Raw genomic sequence first — 19,428 nt, 5'->3', positions numbered from 1 at the left:
CAAAGATACTGCCAAGGGCAGGGGATCTCAGGATAACCGGATACCAAGATGTAGCACTGAACACCTGGCCCCATGGCTCACGCCCTCCTCCACAAGACAAATAATAAAAGGAAAAAGCTGTGTGTACTCCACCTAGCTCAGCCAGGTTTGTGTAAATGCAAGTTGTTATTCCGCCATGGTCCTTGTACTCTAACCTGGCTGTGAACTGGCATCTTTCTGTTTTCCAGGCCGCTCATCTGCGAGCATCCTTCGGCCGATTCACCTGAGGACCTGCGTCCCACTTACCTGTACGTGCTGGCATTTCTGCTTCAAGGTAAATTGCGGTAGTGGGGGGGGGGGGCGGGGGAGAGGGGGGAAAGTCTGGTGCTGGTGTGAATGTGACTAATAAGCGTTTATAAGCATTGGTCGCAGTTCCTCGACCACCCTTTCAGGCAGCAAGTTTTAGGCCCCCTCCCTGCTCGGAGTGGAAAATTCATTCAACTCCCTTCTAATCCTTCTACCGATTCCATCCAATGTATACTCCCTGAGTATTGACCTCTGCCAAGTCCTTCCTTGTCACTACATCTAGGACCTTCATTATTTTATAGACCTCCATTCAACCTTCCCTCAGCTCCCCAGTTCCTGTATCAAATATTTGATACACCCGGTTAATCGTGATGTTTCAAGATCTGCAGTAAAAAACACTGATGGGAACTATTTGAACTATTTGCTTGTGCATAGCCTCTTTATAAATCTCATTAATCAAGCTCTCTTGTTTCTGCCCTTATTGTTTTTAATTTTGGATCTTGGGGAGTGTGCAGCGGGACCTGGGTGTCCCCGTGCACCAGTCGCTGAAGGTAAGCATGGAGGTGCAGCAGGCGGTAAAGAAGACTAATGGTCTTGGTCACTGTCCGTGTGGAGTTTGCACATTCTCCCCGTGTCTGCGTGGGTTTTGCCCCCACAACCCAAAGATGTGCAGAGCAGGTGGATTTGCCATACTAAATTACCCCTTAATTGGAAAAAATAATTGGGAATCTAAATTTATTTTTTAAAAACGAAGGCTAATGGTATGTTGGCCGCCTTTGCGAGAGGTTTCGAGTACATAAGAACATAAGAACTTGGAGCAGGAGTAGGCCATCTGGCCCCTCGAGCCTGCTCCGCCATTCAATGAGATCATGGCTGATCTTTTGTGGACTCAGCTCCACTTTCCGGCCCGAACACCATAACCCTTAATCCCTTTATTCTTCAAAAAACTATCTATCTTTATCTTAAAAACATTTAATGAAGGAGCCTCTCCTGCTTCACTGGGCAAGGAATTCCATAGATTCACAACCCTTTGGGTGAAGAGGTTCCTCCTAAACTCAGTCCTAAATCTACTTCCCCTTATTTTGAGGCTATGCCCCCTAGTTCTGCTTTTACCCGCCAGTGGAAACAACCTGCCCGCATCTATCCTATCTATTCCCTTCATAATTTTATATGTTTCTATAAGATCCCCCCTCATCCTTCTAAATTCCAACAAGTACAGTCCCAGTCTACTCAACCTCTCCTCGTAATCCAACCCCTTCAGCTCTGGGATTAACCTAGTGAATCTCCTCTGCACACCTTCCAGTGCCAGTACGTCCTTTCTCAAGTAAGGAGACCAAAACTGAACACAATACTCCAGGTGTGGCCTCACTATCACCTTATACAATTGCAGCAGAACCTCCCTAGTCTTAAACTCCATCCCTCTAGCAATGAAGGACAACATTCCATTTGCCTTCTTAATCACCTGTTGCACCTGAAAACCAACTTTTTGCGACTCATGCACTAGCACACCCAGGTCTCTCTGCACAGCAGCATGTTTTAATATTTTATCATTTAAATAATAACCCCTTTTGCTGTTATTCCTACCGAAATGGATAACCTCACATTTGTCAACATTGTATTCCATCTGCCAGACCCTAGCCCATTCACTTAGCCTATCCAAATCCCTCTGCAGACTTCCAGTATCCTCTGCACTTTTTGCTTTACCACTTATCTTAGTGTCGTCTGCAAACTTGGACACGTTGCCCTTGGTCCCCAACTCCAAATCATCTATGTAAATTGTGAACAGTTGTGGGCCCAACACTGATCCCTGAGGGACACCACTAGCTACTGATTGCCAACCAGAGAAACCCATTAATCTCCACTCTTTGCTTTCTATTAATTAACCAATCCTCTATCCATGCTACTACTTTCCCCTTAATGCCATGCATCTTTATCTTATGCAACAACCTTTTGTGTGGCACCTTGTCAAAGGCTTTCTGGAAATCCAGATATACCACATCCATTGGCTCCCCGTTATCTACCGCACTGTTAATGTCCTCAAAAAATTCCACTAAATTAGTTAGGCACGACCTGCCCTTTATGAACCCATGCTGCGTCTGTCCAATGGGACAATTTCCATCCAGATGCCTCGCTATTTCTCCCTTGATGATAGATTCCAAAACAGGGCCCTCTGAAAGAGCACCCTACCTAGGCACACGCTCCTACCCTGCCCCAGTAACCCCACCTAACCTTTTGGACACTAAGGGGCAATTTAATGTGACCAATTCACCTAACAGCACATCTTTGGACTGTGGGAGGAAACCGGAGCACCCGGAGGAAACCCACGCAGACACTGGGAGAACATGCAACCTCCACGCAGTCACCTGAGGCTGAAATTGAATCTGGGTCCCTGGCGCTGTGAGGCAGCAGTGCTAACCACTGCCGCCGTCCTGCCCACCATGCCGCCCACACCTCAAACTGCAGCAGGGACCCTGGAGAGGTTTAGGATTAATGTGGTTAGACCTTTTTAAAGTTGCTGAGTCAGATTCAGCTACAATACTCAAACACTGGATTGAAAGGAAAACACTTCTCTGCATACTGATTTCACTTCTTCCATTGATTCTTCTCATTATCGCAATTGGAGGCAAACCCCGCAATGGGGTTTATTTGCATCTGCAGCCCTCTTCGCCTGCATTTCCTGACGTGTGTCTTGGGAGGATACACTGAAAGAATATCTGGAAATCGGGCGGTATGTAGCGCAGTGGATAGCACTGGGACTTCGGCATAGAGGACACGGGTTTGAATCCCTGGGTCACTGTCCGTGTGGAGTTTGCACATTCAGGGCAGCACGGTAGCATGGTGATTAGCACAATTGTTTCACAGCTCCAGGGTCCCAGGTTCGATTCCGGGCTTGGGTCACTGTCTGTGCGGAGTCTGCACATTCTCCCCGTGTGTGCGTGGGTTTCCTCCGGATGCTCCGGTTTCCTCCCACAGTCCAAAGATGTGCAGGTTAGGTGGATTGGTCATACTAAATTGCCCTTCGTGTCCAAAGTTTCCCTCAGTGTTGGGTCGGGTTACTGGGTTATGGGGATAGGGTTATGCTCCTCGTGCTCAATGTGTGAGTTCAGGGACGCTGCCGATGCCCCTGACTCCTTCATGTGTGGGAAGTGTGTCCAGCTGCAGCTCCTGTTAGACCGCATGACTGCTCTGGAGCTGCGGATGGACTCCCTTTGTAGCATCCGCGATGCTGAGGAGGTCGTGGATAGTACGTTCAGTGAGTTGGTCACACCGCAGATTAGGGTTGGTGAGGGAGACGGGGAATGGGTGACCAAAATGCAGAGAAAGAGCAGGAAGGCAGTGCAGGTATCCCCTGTGGTCATCTCCCTCCAAAACAGGTATACCGATTTGGATACTGTTGGGGAGATGACTCACCAGGAGAAGGCAGTAGTAGCCAGGCTCATGGCACCGTGGCTGGCTCTGCTGCACAGAAGGGCGGGTAAAAGACTGGCAGGGCTATAGTCATAGGGGATTCAATCGTAAGGGGAGTAGACAAGCGTTTCTGTGGTCGAAAACGAGACTCCCGAACGGTTTGTTGCCTTCCAGGTGCACGGGTCAGGGATGTCTCCGATCGGCTACAGGACATACTGAAGGGGGAGGGTGAACAGCCAGTTGTCGTGGTGCATATAGGCACCAACGATATAGGTAAAAAATGGGATGAGGTCCTACAATCAGAATTTAGGGAGTTAGGAGATAAGTTTTAAAAAATAGGACCTCAAAGGTAGTAATCTCAGGATTGCTACCAGTGCCACGAGACAGTCATAGAGTAGAAATTCAAGAATCGTCAGAATGAATACGTGGCTTGAGAGATGGTGCAGGAGGGAGGGATTCAGATTTTTGGGACATTGGAACCAGTTCTGGGGGTGGTGGGACCACTTCAAATCGGATGGTCTACACCTGGGCAGGACTGGAACCAATGTCCTAGGGGGTGCTTTTGCTAACACTGTTGGGGAGGTTTTAAACTAATGTGGCAGGGGGATGGGAACCAGATTAGGAAGTTCGAGGTCAGTAAAGAGGCAGCAACTAAAGCCAGTAAGGTACTAGATAATAAACTCAATGTGACTAAGGGGAAGAGTAGACAGGGAAGAGACGATGACCGCAAAGGGACAGGTGGTCTGAGGTGCATTTGTTTCAATGCGAGAAGTGTAGCAGGTAAAGCAGATGAATTTAGGGCTTGGATTAGTACCTGGGAATATGATGTTATTGGTATTACGGAGACTTGGTTGAGGGAAGGGCAAGACTGGCAACTAAATATCCCAGGGTATACTTGCTTCAGGAGGGATAGAGAGTGAGGCAAAAGGGGTGGAGGAGTTGCATTACTGGTCAGAGATGATATCACAGCTATGATTAAGGAGGGCACGATGGAGGATTCGATCACTGAGGCTATATGGGTAGAGCTAAGAAATAGGAAGGGTGCAGTAACATTGTTGGGACTTTACTACAGGCCTCCCAAAAGCGAGCGTGAAGTAGAGGTACAAATATGTAGACAGATTATCGAAAAATGCAGGAGCAATAGGGTAGTGGTGATGGGAGATTTTAACTTCCCCAGCATTGAATGGCACTCGTGTAGTGTTGGAGGTGTAGATGGAGCAGAATTTGTAAGGAGCATCCAGGAGAGTTTTTTAGAGCAGTATGTAAATAGTCCAACTCGGGAAGGGGCCATGCTGGACCTGGTATTGGGGAATGATCCCGGCCAGGTGGTTGAAGTTTCAGTCGGAGATTACTTTGGGAATAGCGATCACAATTTCGTAAGTTTTAGAATACTCATGGACAAAGACGAGAGTGATCCTAAAGAAAGAGTGCTAAATTGGGGAAAGGCCAAGTATAACAAAATTCGGCAGGAGCTAGGGAATGTGGATTGGGAGCAGCTCTTTAAGGGTAAATCCACATTTGAAACGTGGGAGTCTTTTAAGGAAAGGTTGATTAGAGTGCAGGACCGACATGTCCCTGTGAAAATGAGGGATAGAAATGGCAAGATTAGGGAACCATGGATGACGGGTGGAATTGTGAGACTAGCTAAGATGAAAAAGGAAGCATACATAAGGTCTAGGCGACTTAAATCTGATGAAGCTTTGGAGGAATATCGGGAAAGTAGGACAAATCTCAAACGCGCAATAAAGAGGGCTAAAAGGGGTCATGAAATATCTTTGGCTAACAGAAAATCCCAAAGCCTTTTATTCGTACATAAGGAGCAAGAGGGTAACTAGAGAAAGGATTGGCCCACTCAAAGACAAAAGAGGGAAACGAGGGAAGAAATAGCTGGGGCCTTAACAGATATCTTTGTAGCATCCTTGAGCACGGATGAGGTCCCGGAGGACTGGAGAATTGCTAATGTTGTCCTTTGTTTAAGAAGGGTAGCAGGGATAATCCAGGGAATTATAGACCTGTGAGCTTGACGTCAGTGGTAGGCAAACTGTTGGAGAAGATACTGAGGAATAGGATCTATTCACATTTGGAAGAAAATAGACTTATCAGTGATAGGCAGCATGGTTTTGTGCAGGGTAGGTCATGTCTTACAAAACTAATAGAATTCTTTGAGGAAGTGACAACGTTAATTGATGAGGGAAGGGCTGTAGATGTCATATACATGGACTTCAGTAAGGCGTTTCATAAAGTTTCCCATGGCAGGTTGATGGGAAAAGTGAAGTCGTATGGGGTTCAGGGTGTACTAGCTAGATGGATAAAGAACTGGCTGGGCAATAGGAGAAGAGAGTAGTGGTGGAAGGGAGTGTCTCAAAATGGAGAAAGGTGACTAGTGGTGTTCCACAGGGATCCGTGCTCGGACCACTGTTGCTTGTGATATACATAAATGATCTGGACGAAGGTATAGGTGGCCTGATTAGCAAGTTTGCAGATGATACTAAGATTGGTGGAGTTGAAGATAGCGAGGAGCACTGTCAGAGAATACAGCAAAATATAAATAGATTGGAGAGTTGGGCAGAGAAATGGCAGATGGAGTTCAATCCAGGCAAATGCGAGGTGATGCATTTTGGAAGATCTAATTCAAGAGCGGACTATACGGTCAATGGAAGAGTCCTGGGGAAAATTGATGTACAGCGAGATCTGGGAGTTCAGGTCCATTGTACCCTGAAGGTGGCAACGCAGGTCGATAGAGTGGCCAAGAAGGCATACAGCTCGCTTGCCTTCATCGGACGGGGTATTGAGTACAAGAGTCAGCAGGTCATGTTACAGTTGTATAGGACTTTGGTTCGGCCACATTTGGAATACTGCGTGCAGTTCTGGTCGCCACATTACCAGAAGGATGTGGATGCTTTAGAGAGGGTGCAGAGGAGGTTCACCAGGATGTTGCCTGGTATGGAGAGTGCTAGCTATGAAGAAAGGTTGAGTAGATTAGGATTGTTTTCGTTGGAAAGACGGAGGTTGAGTGGGGACCTGATTGATGTCTACACAATTATGAGAGGTATGGACAGGGTGGATAGCAACAAGCTTTTTCCAAGAGTGGGGGTGTCAAATACAAGGGTTCACGATTTCAAGGTGAGAGGGGGAAAGTTTAAGGGAGATGTGCGTGGAAAGTTTTTTACGCAGAGGGTGGTGGGTGCCTGGAACGCTTTGCTAGCGGAGGTGGTAGAGGCGGGCACAGTAGCATCATTTAAGTTGCACCGAGACAGATATATGAACGGGCTGGGAACAGAGGGAAGTAGATCCTTGGAAAATAGGTGACAGGTTTAGATAAAGGATCTGGATCGGCGCAGGCTGGGGAGGCTGAAGGGCCTGTTCCTGTGCTGTAATTTTCTTTGTTCTTTGTGTGGGCTTGGGTAGGGTGCTCTTTCAAAGAGCCGGTGCAGACTCGATGGGCCGAATGGCCGCCTCCTGCACACTAAATTCTATGATTCTCCCCAAGTCTACGTGGGTTTCACACCCGCAACCCAAAGATGTGCATGTTAGGTGGATTGGCCACGCTAAATTGCTCCTTAATTGGGGCAAAAAAATTATTGGGTGCTCTAAATTTATAAACAAAAAGAATATCTGGAAATCCTCCATTGGTATATACACAGCAGGAATGTTTCTCTGGCTTTACCCACTATACAAGCAGTGTACCTTCCCTAACGCTGGGGCCTGCTCTTGGCAAAATCCACTCTTCGTTGCCAGAGGGACAGGGACGTGCTGCCAGGTCTGGAGCAGTGAGTGAAACCTTGTTTTGAAAACCTGGATTTGTGGCAGGTTTCTGAAGGGAGGGAGAGGGCGGTGAAAGGCCGGAGTTTGTGATTAGGGCTGGACGTACAAACAGGAATAGGTCAGTTAGCCCCTCGAGGCTACTGTGCCACTCAGTCCAACCAGGGGCTGGTTTAACACAGGGCTAAATCGCTGGCTTTGAAAGCAGACCAAGACAGGCCAGCAGCACGGTTCAATTCCCGTACCAGCCTCCCCGAACAGGCGCCGGAATGTGGCGACTAGGGGCTTTTCACAGTAACTTCATTTGAAGCCTACTTGTGACAATAAGCGGTTTTCATTTCATTCATTTCAGTTACTGATCCGTAACCTTATCCAATGTCTTTGTCCCATGTTCGTTCAACGCTTTGGTTGACAAAAATCCCCATCAATCTCAGATTTCAAATTAACAATTGATTTAGCACCAATTACCATTTGTGAAAGAGTTCAAAACTTTGACCAAACTGTGTTTGGGAATACTATCGACCTTCACTCGTGAAAATTCTGACTCTCATTTTTAACCCTTCCTTCTAGGCTCCCCAAACAGCCAAAGTTTCTATCTGCCCTTTCTGTTCCCATTAATAACTTAAATTGCCCCTCAACCTTCTAAATTAAAGGGAATAGAATCCTAGTTTGTGCAATCTACCCTTGTAATTTTATCCTTGGAATCCGGGCACCATTCTGGTAAATCTACACAGCACTCCCTCCAAAACCAGTATGTCCTTTCTAAGGTGTGGTGTTTGCCGAACTGCGCTCAGTAACTCCAGGTGTAGTCTAACAAGATCCTCCGGTACAATCACCACCAGCCACCACTCTTCCCCTAAAAGGGGAAAGCAGCCAATGGTCACCTGGGACTATGCCGACTTTACCTTGCCTTTAGTCTAATAAGGGTGCTGTACAGCTGAAGTACAATTTCTATCCCTTTGTATTCTTTAAAAAAAACAAAAAATTTAGAGTAACCAAATAATTTTTTTCAATTAAGGGGCAATTTAGCGTGGCCATTCCACCTACCCTGCACATCTTTGGGTTGTGGGGGCGAAACCCACGCAGACACGGGGAGAATGTGCAAACTCCACACGGACAGTGACAGAGCGGGGATCGAACCTGGGACCTCGGCGCCGTGAGGCAACAGGGCTAACCCACTGTGCCACCGTGCTGCCCTACCCTTTGTATTCTAATCCTCTAGATAGAAAATCCGGCATCCGTGAATGTGCATGGTGTTTCAGTGCTCGCTCGTGGCCTTTTAATGCGTACCTGTACCCATAAGACATGGGTGATGAAATTGGGTTCTTTCTGTCCACAGTCTGGTCTCAATCAAAAGGCTGAGTTCGGATTATAGATATTATTTTATTTTAGTTCACCCGGCTTGCAAGCTCCACTCACTCTGATAAAAAGGCAGGAGACCCATGTCTCTTGCAACTTCCAGAGCAAGTGAGACAAAGGGAGGCAAAACAGGTGTTCTCGTATACATTCATGCAGTATCAAGTTCCACATACACGAATACAAGATTCTTATTGGCCCTTTTCCCACATTCCTTGACCTGGCCATATAATGTAACCTTCACTGCCACTGGTCCTGATAGGCCAATTACACATTCCTTCCCTAGGGCCTCTTTCTCCCAGCATCCTTTGCAGCAACCTTTGTGCAAAGAACCTGTCCTAATAGCTACCCATCCCCCTCTCGCCATGCTTTGCCCATTTCTTTGTTCACTCCCTGCAACCCGAATTCATGTCTATAATGCCCTATCCTATTTCTCTGCTCTCCTATATTAGGGTATACTTCTACACTATCCTAACTGGTCATCCCAGTCAAATGCTTTTTCTTTAGTTCAATTCCTCATAGGAGCAGAATTAGCACTCGGCCCATCGAGTCTGCTACGCCATTCAATCATAGTTGATATTTTTCTCATCCCCATTCTCCTGCTTTCTCCCCATAACCCCTGATCCCCTTATTAATCAAGAACACCAGATTTGTGCTTGAGGTGCTGTTACCCACAGGGCTACAGACCAAGAGCTGGAAGGTGGAATTAGTTCTTTCTTAGAACATTAGAACTAGGAGTTGGCAATTTAGCCCCTCGTGTCTGCTCCACAGTTCAATATGATCATGGCTGATCTCATCAAGGGCTCAACCCATTACTAATTAAAAATCTGCCTAACTCCTTAAATTTACTCACTGTCCCAGCCCCCGACCCCCACTCCTTTAGTCTCTTAGGACGTCCGTTGTTGGGGGCGGGGAGGGCGGGGTGGCCGGAGTGCTGTAAAGTCTAACCGCAAGAGCCACAAGTATGAAGGGATGCGGTGTAAAGGTGGGTGTACAGTTTCAGGTCACATCAGCTATGACCTCATTGACATGGCAATGTCGTCTCAAGGGGCGAGACGGCTGTTTCTGTTATCCACCCCTACCTCCGCCGCCCCGCCCCCCGCTGCCCCATTCCCGTCTCCACCGTCCCAGCCCCACTCTCTCCACCGGGCCCAGATCCGCCCTCCACTGCCCCGGTTCCGCCCTCCAGTGCCCCAATCTTCGCTGCCAGGTTCAGAAATTTACATTGGTTGCAGTTTTGATACCTCATCCTTTTCCCAAAATGTTTGCAGATGGCGTTCCTTCTCCAGTGAGCGTGCTCGCTACCTCATCAACTGTCCACTTGCTGGAGGAGGACCACCAGTGGAAGAAGGTAATGACCGAGATGGACGAACCTGGTCCTTGTGAGATTCCAACAAAAGAGACACAAGCCATCAGCAACATCAGCTCAGTCAACCTCTGTCATTCTGCTCCACACGACGTCCAGCTTCGATTTTACCAGGAGGTACATTGCCCTCCAATTACAAAACCTGTGTCCTGGCTTCAGCCCCGAACTACACCAGGCAGCTCTGTTCTCGGTTGGATCCGAGAGTTATGCCCCTAAAAGATTTTCTACAGTCTCCGTCTCATTCCAACTGGTGTTTCTACCCAGTAAATTACTGTTAGTAATCTCTCACAGGCAACAAGTCTGACATTCTGATATTGGAATTGCGTGGATTTATCCTAGGTCTGGCCCTGTGCTGTACCTATCCTGGGAGTGTTTGATGTGGACAGTGGAGAGGGGGCTTTACTCTGTATCTAACCCCGTGCTGTACCTGTCCTGGGAGTGTTTGATGTGGACAGTGGAGAGGGGGCTTTACTCTGTATCTAACCCCGTGCTGTACCTGTCCTGGGAGTGTTTGATGGCTTTACTCTGTATCTAACCCTGTGCTGTGCCTCTCCTGTGAGTGTTTGATGGCTTTACTCTGTATCTAACCCTGTGCTGTGCCTCTCGTGTGAGTGTTTGATGGGAACAGTGTAGAGGGACCATTACTCTGTATCTAACCCCGTGCTGTACCTGTCCTGGGAGTGTTTGATGGGAACAGTGTAGAGGGAGCATTACTCTGTATCTAACCCCGTGCTGTACCTGTCCTGGGAGTGTTTGATGGGGACAGTGTAGAGGGAGCTTTACTCTGTATCTAACTCCGTGCTTTACCCGTCCTGGGAGTGTTTGATGGGGACAGTGTAGAGGGAGCTTTACTCTGTATCTAACCCCGTGCTGTACCTGTCCTGGGAGTGTTTGATGGGGACAGTGTAGAGGGAGCTTTACTCTGTATCTAACCCCGTGTTGTACCTGTCCTGGGAGTGTTTGATGTGGACAGTGTAGAGGGAGCTTTACTCTGGATCTAACCCTGTGCTGTGCCTGTCCTGAGTGTTTGATGGAAACAGTGTAGAGGGAGCTTTACTCTGTATCTAACCCCGTGCTGTACCTGTCCTGGGAGTGTTTGATGGGGACAGTGTAGAGGGAGCTTTACTCTGTATCTAACCCTGTGCTGTGCCTCTCCTGTGAGTGTTTGATGGCTTTACTCTGTATCTAACCCTGTGCTGTGCCTCTCCTGTGAGTGTTTGATGGGAACAGTGTAGAGGGAGCATTACTCTGTATCTAACCCCGTGCTGTACCTGTCCTGGGAGTGTTTGATGGGGACAGTGTAGAGGGAGCTTTACTCTGTATCTAACTCCGTGCTTTACCCGTCCTGGGGGTGTTTGATGGGGACAGTGTAGAGGGAGCTTTACTCTGTATCTAACCCCATGCTGTACCTGTCCTGGGAGTGTTTGATGGGAACAGTGTAGAGAGAGCTTTACTCTGTATCTAACACCGTGCTGTACCTGTCTTGGGAGTGTTTGATGGGGACTGTGTAGAGGGAGCTTTACTCTGTATCTAACCCTGTGCTGTACCTGGCCTGGGAGTGTTTGATGGGGACAGTGTACAGGGGGCTTTACTCTGTATCTGACCCTGCGCTGTACCTGTCCCGGGAGTGTTTGATGGGGACAGTGTAGAGGGAGCTTTACTCTGTATCTAATCCTGTGCTGTACCTGTCCTGGGAGTGTTTGATGGGGACAGTGTAGAGGGAGCCCCAGGCCGGTTTGGATGTGAACTGTTCTGTTACGTTTCTGAATCCTGTGCTCCCTATTCCACATCATTGATTGTCTCCTAGTTTGGTTATTATGATGGGGGCCTACCTGCAGAACCATTGCTGCATTGCTCCATCCCCAAGGATCAACAAGGACATCTATGTGCAGAGCCACAAGAGTTGGGTGAGATCCTGAATGAATATTTCTCATCGGTATTCACGGTGGAGAAAGGCATGGATGTTAGGAAACTAAGGGAAATAAATAGTGATGTCTTGAGAAGTGTGCATATTACAGAGGAGGAGGTGCTGGAAGTCTTAAAGCGCATCAAGGTAGATAAATCCCCCGGACCTGATAAAATGTATCCCAGGATGTTGTGGGAGGCTAGGGAGGAAATTGCGGGTCCCCTAACAGAGATATTTGAATCATCGGCAGCCACAGGTGAGGTGCCTGAAGATTGGAGAGTGGCGAATGTTGTGCCCTTGTTTAAGAAGGGCAGCAGGGAAAAGCCTGGGAACTACAGACCGGTGAGCCTAACGTCTGTCGTAGGTAAGTTGCTAGAAGATATTCTGAGAGACAGGATCTACAAGCATTTAGAGAGGCAAGGACTGATTCGGGGCAGTCAGCATGGCTTTGTGCGTGGAAAATCATGTCTCACAAATTTGATTGGGTTTTTTGAGGAGGTGACCAAGAAGGTAGATGAGGGCAGTGCAGTAGACGTTGACTACATGGACTTTAGCAAAGCCTTTGACAAGGTACCGCATGGTAGGTTGTTGCAGAAGGTTAAAGCTCACGGGATCCAGGGTGAGGTTGCCAATTGGATTCAAAATTGGCTGGACGACAGAAGGCAGAGAGAGGGTGGTTGTAGAGGGTTGTTTTTCAAACTGGAGGCCTGTGACCAGTGGTGTGCCTCAGGGATCGGTGCTGGGCCCACTGTTATTTGTGATTTATATTAATGATTTGGATGAGAATTTAGGAGGCATGGTTAGTAAGTTTGCAGATGACACCAAGATTGGTGGCACAGTGGATAGTGAAGAAGGTTATCTAGGATTGCAACGGGATCTTGATCCATTAGGCCAGTGGGCCGACGAATGGCAGATGGAGTTTAATTTAGATAAATGTGAGGTGATGCATTTTGGCAGATCGAATCAGGCCAGGACCTACTCAGTTAATGGTATGGCGTTGGGGAGAGTTATAGAACAAAGAGATCTAGGAGTACAGGTTCATAGCTCCTTGAAGGTGGAGTCGCAGGTGGACAGGGTGGTGAAGAAGGCATTCGGCATGCTTGGTTTCATTGGTCAGAACATTGAATACAGGAGTTGTGACGTCTTGTTGAAGTTGTACAAGACATTGGTACGGCCACACTTGGAATACTGTGTGCAGTTCTGGTCTCCCTATTATAGAAAGGTTATTATTAAACTAGAAAGAGTGCAGAAAAGATTTACTAGGATGTTACCGGGACTTGATGGTTCGAGTTATAAGGAGAGGCTGGATAGACTGGGACTTTTTTACCCTGGAGCGTAGGAGGCTTAGGGGTGATCTTATAGAGGTCTATAAAATAATGAGGGGCATAGATAAAGTAGATAGTCAACATCTTTTCCCAAAGGTAGGGGAGTCTAAAACTAGAGGGCATAGGTTTAAGGTGAGAGGGGAGAGATTCAGAAGGGCCCAGAGGGGCAATTTCTTCACTCAGAGGGTAGTGAGTGTCTGGAATGTGCTGCCAGAGGTAGTAGTAGAGGCGGGTACAATTGTGTCTTTTAAAAAGCATTTAGATAGTTACATGGGTAAGATGGGTATAGAGGGTTATGGGCCAAGTGCGGGCAACTGGGACTAGCTTAATGGTAAAAACTGGGCGGCATGGACTGGTTGGGCCGAAGGGCCTGTTTCCATGCTGTAAACTTCTATGATTCTATAACTAACTACTTTGATCTGGCTCCCTAAACAAGCCTCACCTGGATCCTGTGTGATGAGGCTGTGGGTGGGGAAACTGGGGTTGGGTGTGGTATTTTGGTGAATGGATTGGATGAGGGAGACCTTTGCTTGGACCGGTGGGGGAGGGTGCATATTGGGTGTGGGTTTGCTAGGGCTCTGCATCCTCGGGTGAGGTGTAGCCCTCACGGTTCGAAGCCGAGATCAGGGACGTTAATTGGAGGCAATGGACCTTTCTCTAACCCCTCGTTTCCTCCCCAGGTGAGCCGGACTGAAAGCACCTGGCACCTGCAAATGGAGTGCGCGGAGTTGGTGAAGGCTGTGGTGGAGTGGGTCCAGGAGCCGTGGAAGGACATGTTCGGCATACCACTGAAAATCACCCTTCACCAAACACTGGACTAGGCTGGGAAACGGAAACGTGTTTGGAAAGGATTGTGAGACGGAATGACGAGCAGCTGAGAGGGAAGGTGCAATTTGATACCTTGCGGGAAGTCCAAGGTGAACCGGGATTGACTTCCTGCCAGTGAGAAGGACCTGCAGATCAACCTTGGAGAGGGAATATTGCCATCAGTGCAGAATAGTGACTACGATCACAAGGCAGGTGGTCAAGACCACTCACACTATGAATTTTTGCCTCATTTCTGTTTGCTGCCCCTTTATACAAAAGGGTTTGTTTTTAAAGTAAGTTTTCGATCCTGCTGCTGAGGGATAGGTCGCTGGGACATCCCAATCTCTCTCCGCCAGTGCCAGTGGGGACGGTGCTGGTCTCGGGCTAACAGTGGCAATCTGCTGTGGAACAATGCTTTCGGCTCCTTCCCCCTTCCACTCGCTCGATGGGAATCTTGAGGTAGCTGCTGAAGGGAAGGGATTTGCTTTTGTCCTCCTGCTCGTACTTTGCGCGTAACATTCGTGTTGGTGTTTGAACCGGTTAACTGTTTGGAGAATGCGGGGATTTTATTGAAGCACTGCGGGGTGTTGTGTCTGGGTTATGTTGCACCTTTACCTCACTCACTAGGTTGTGATAACCTGGTCCTGCTATCGGCTGGGCACCACAGCGAGTGGTTGCCCGGGCAATCGGGAGGACACTGAGGAATGAGACACCTTGTCCACTTCCCCATTTTATAATAGCACCCATGCTGTCTGTTCTTTCAGTGGATCAGCCGGCACTCTGTCTGTTCCGAGTGTTGGGACCCGCCATCCATGCGACAGTTTAATGGGAATACCGCCTGCCTGCCACACTGCTCCCACGTTAGCCACGTCGAGTGAGAGTGCAAGGCTTTCCGGAAGAGCTCGGAGCTCAGTTCCCCTCAGTGAGACACTTAGCCCTCCACTACTGCCCTTTGGGTTACAAGGACCCCCTCGATTTCACTTCTAGGTTGCACCCAGATGAATGCAGTGTCCACTTACACTTGCCCACCGGTGGAGTCAGCTGGAGCTTTCCCGAGTGAAGGTACATTTACCCTGTTTGTGCCCAGTGCAGCATTGGCAGCTCTGCACGGGGCATGCCTACACCAAGTAGCTTCACTCGGGATTCCGTAACAATAAAATAAACCTCCAAGTTGCGCCTGCACAGTGCGAGCGGACAAGTGCTGGTATCCGCTGGTGTCTCTAACAGAGCTGGAGAATAGGAATGCAGGAGCTTTGTGAGAATGGGGAGGCTTCACACCTCTTCCTCTACCGAGGAAGATGGGCAGCTTGTCTCAGACATAACTATTGGCACAGAAAGCACCGCTCACAGAGGTTCCTCCACAATCAGCCCATTCAGCGTAACCACCTATCCGCTCTGAGCACTGGGGAGATGAGGGTAATATCAGTGTAAGGAGACAAATTGGGTCCACTTATCTACTTGTATGCCGGCTTGTATCAGGCCCCATCACACTTTTCCTGCCTACGGACCCGAGGTGAAGTGATGCATTTTCCTTTTCTGTTTTCCCCTCCCTGCTATTTCTCCAGAGACCACCCTGTACGTGCACCCGCACCCCACTCCCCCAACCAAAATCAGTGTTCTGTTTCCTGTACGGGTTCAGAGTGCTTCCTGAGTGTCCCTTCCAAAGATCTGTATATTGGAGTTGGGACGACGACACTCATCTGTTGAAGCCGGATTGTTGGTAGTTCACTCGGTGCTGCCGCTGGCTATATTCACTGTTCCCCCTTTTTTTTTGGAAGATATTGCTGACTTCTCCGTCCATCCCTTGGTTTAACTCACAGATGGTACGGGTGCTGCCAGTATGAATGCCAGCGTTTCCATGCCAAAGTTTGATCACTTTCTTTCTCTCTAGTTAACTGCTCACCGAGGCCGCGAAGGCAGCCCGCTCCTATTTAGACATTTGCCCGTGCTGTTTGTAGCACTATCCACAGGTGGGGGGCGGGTGATGCCTAAGAGAACGGAAGGGTTGAGAACCCCTCTTCTCACTCTGCACATGTACGCACACTCCTTGACTTAGTCAGGGAACTTAATGCACGTGTGATGATCACAGATGCTGGCCGACAGTCACATGTTGGGGTTCCAGCTTTTTGAGTCACTGGTGTGATTGTCGGGTGGTGTTTCGAGAGAGAGAGAGAGAGACAGACTGACTGCTGGTGATGGGAGATTAGCTGTCTGCGAGATGCTACTCATTGCATCCATCTTAAAAGATGAGCTTGCACTCCCTCTGAGCCACTCAGCCAATGGGAAGGATTTTAAAGTAACCTGTTTTTGCTTGTTTTAAACCCGCTGTTTGTTGCGATGACCAAAGGGGAGGTAAGTACACCCGCCTTTGCTGGGTGGGTGACATCCTGAGAATCTGTGCCGAAGAGCGGATGTGTCTGGACTCTTGCACTGATGCCTATTGATGCCAGGAATGTATTTATCTTAAGAAGTATATTTGCTACATGAACTGTGATTGTTGAGTTGTCTATTCTGTATTTTTGATAACTTTGAGAATAAATTTCAACGTGAAGCCGGTGCTCTGTGATCACACATTCCTGGCCAACAGTTTACAGCGCAGCCCCCTCCCCAGTTTCCTCGTCCGCAAGCTCTTTGGCTGGGGTCCGGTTCCACTGAGAATGTCTAATCCTTCACCAGAATCTTCATTCCTCGCGTGTAATCTCAGACATTGGGCTTTTTGAAGGTTTCTCGATGCAGCGCCGCGCCACCTGCTCACTGGTTTGCATTAGTTCCCAGTCCATCACTCCCACTCATTTTTAAATTCTTACCCTCTTATTCCAATCCCTCCCTGGCCTCACCTCCAGAACCACCTCCTATAAACCCTCCGAGATCTCTCTGTTCCCCTGAGTCGCTGTCCGTGTGGAGTTTGCACATTCTCCCCGTGTCTGCGTGGGTCTCGCCCCCACAACCCAAAGATGTGCAGGGCAGGTGGATTGACCACGCTAAATTGCCCCTTAATTGGAAAAAAAAAATAATTGGGTGCTCTAAATTTTTTTAAAAACACAATTTTGGCTGGGCTTGCTTGCGGTGGCACAGTGGTTAGCACAGCTGCCTCATGCCACCAAGGACCGGGGTTCGATCCCGGGTCACTGTGCGTGTGGAGTTTGCACATTCTCCCCGTGTCTGCGTGGGTCTCACCCCCACAACTCAAAGATGTGCAGGCTAGGTGGATTGGCCACGCTAAATTGCCCCTTAATTGGAAAAGAAAGAATTGGGTACTCTAAATTAGTTTTTTTTTAAAACAATTTTGGCAGCCATCCCTTAAGCTCTCCACCTATCTTTTCCCCGTCGCCCCCCTTGAAGACGCTCCTTAGAACCTACCTCCTCTTACCTAATGTCACATGCTTTAACTCCGTGTCAGATTTTGTTTGCAGCCGCCCTACGATGCTCCTTGGGATATTTTACTTTGTTAAAGTTGCTATGGAAAAGTTGTGCCCGATTCCCTGGAGGCATCTGTAAGCTGAGCTAAATGCCGGTCTCGCCCTGTGTCACAGGATATAGCACATTTTGGCTGTACTATCTGCACCCACTGCAGTAGCTTGCGAAGAGGTATAAAATCAGCCGTGGTGCTTTGCACAGAATCTAACGTACGCAATGCAACAGTGCATCCAAGGCTCCTACGGCAGCACCTCCCAAAGCAGTGACCTCTTCCACCTCGAAGGATAATGGCCACAGGCACATGGGAACCCCGCCACCTACAAGTCCTTCTCCAAGTCACTCACCACCCTGACTTGGAAATACATCACCGTTCCTTCACTGTCACTGGGTCAAAATCCTGGAACTCCCTCCTGAGCAGCACTGGGGGTGTACCTACACCACGGGAACTGCCAAGAGCTCAAGGAGGCACCACCTCAAGGCGACAAGAAATGCTGGCCTAACCAGCGAGGCCACAATCCTGAACAAATTAAAAAAAAATAACAAATGAATGTTTCTTTATTAAAAGATAATAGTAAGAATATGATGCAGCAGTCCCGGAATGAGAGTTAAGATTCTACCAGATGGAGTTTGAGAAACTAAATTTGGCTTAAATTAGGAAATGAAAATCAAAGTGCATGGGATTGGGTAGTGTATCGAGATGGATAGAAAACTGGTTGGCAGACTGGAAACCGAGTAGGAATAAATGGGTCTTTTTCCAAATGGCAGGCAGTGACAAGTGGGGTCCCGCAGGGATCGGTGCTGGGACCCCAGCTATTCGCAATAAAAGTTAATGGTTTAGATGAGGGAGCTAAATGTAATATCTCCAGATTTGCAGATGACACAAAGCTGGGTGGGAGGATGCAAAGATGCTTCAAGTGTGGTTTGGGCAGGTTGAGTGAGTGGGCACACGCATGGCCGATACAGTATAATTGTGGATAAATGTGAGGTTATCCAGTTTGGTAGCAAAAACAGGAAAGGCAGATTATTATCTAAATGACTATAAATTAAGAGAAGGGATTGTACACCAGTCACTGAAGGTGAGCATGCAGGTGCAGCAGGTGGCAAAGAAGGCTAATAATACCAGAGCGAGAGGATTTGAGTACAGGACCAGGAATGACTTGCTGCAATTATACAGGGCCTTGCTGAGGCCACACCTGAAATACCGTGTGCACTTTTGGTCTTGTTTTAAAGGATGTGAGGCAGCCCGCCTCTACCACCCTCCCAGGCAGTGCGTTCCAGACCGTCACCACCTCCACGGTAAAAAGGTTGCTCCTCTTATCAACCCTCAAGGGGCTGGTTTAGCACACTGGGCTAAATAGCTGGCTTGTGAAGCAGAACAAGGCCAGCAGCGCAGGTTCAATTCCCGTACCGGCCTCCCCGAACAGGCACCGGAATGTGGCGACTAGGGGCTTTTCACAGTAACTCCATTGAAGCCTACTTGTGACAACAGGTTATTATTATAACCTTCTGCCCCTCACCTTGAACTTGTGCCCCCCTCGTGACTGACCCTGCAACTAAGGGTCCTGTCCACCCCAATCAGGTCACCCCTCAGTCTTCTCTGCTCCAGAGAAAACAACCCAAGCCTATCCAACCCCTCTTCATAACTTTTTTTAATATAAATGTTTTTATTGGGTTTTTGAACAAAGTATATTTGCCGTTATGTACACAGGATATGAAATATATATATATATGTATATAGAAGGGCACACACAAACATATCACATAAAAAAAAGTAATAATAAAAAAGAAATATAAAA

General features: G+C 48.1%; 1 protein-coding gene across 8 annotated transcripts in view; it reads left to right on the top strand.

Moving 5' to 3' along the window:
* stk11ip (serine/threonine kinase 11 interacting protein) overlaps positions 1-16,766 on the top strand; it is a 184,723-nt gene extending 167,957 nt beyond the window's left edge. For all 8 annotated transcript variants that reach the window (XM_072468951.1, XM_072468929.1, XM_072468961.1 and 5 more), the window contains 3 exons: positions 228-313; positions 10,083-10,294; positions 14,089-16,766. In XM_072468951.1, coding sequence (XP_072325052.1) covers positions 228-313; positions 10,083-10,294; positions 14,089-14,229 — 439 coding nt within the window. In that variant the 3' untranslated portion in view covers positions 14,230-16,766. The remainder of the gene's footprint in view (positions 1-227; positions 314-10,082; positions 10,295-14,088) is intronic.
* Positions 16,767-19,428: the final 2,662 nt, after the last annotated feature.

This window comes from Scyliorhinus torazame, chromosome 2 (assembly GCF_047496885.1).
Source record: "Scyliorhinus torazame isolate Kashiwa2021f chromosome 2, sScyTor2.1, whole genome shotgun sequence".
Taxonomy (NCBI): Eukaryota; Metazoa; Chordata; class Chondrichthyes; order Carcharhiniformes; family Scyliorhinidae; genus Scyliorhinus; species Scyliorhinus torazame.
Note: the sequence above shows the minus strand (reverse complement) of the source record. Positions and strands in the feature narration are given on the sequence as shown.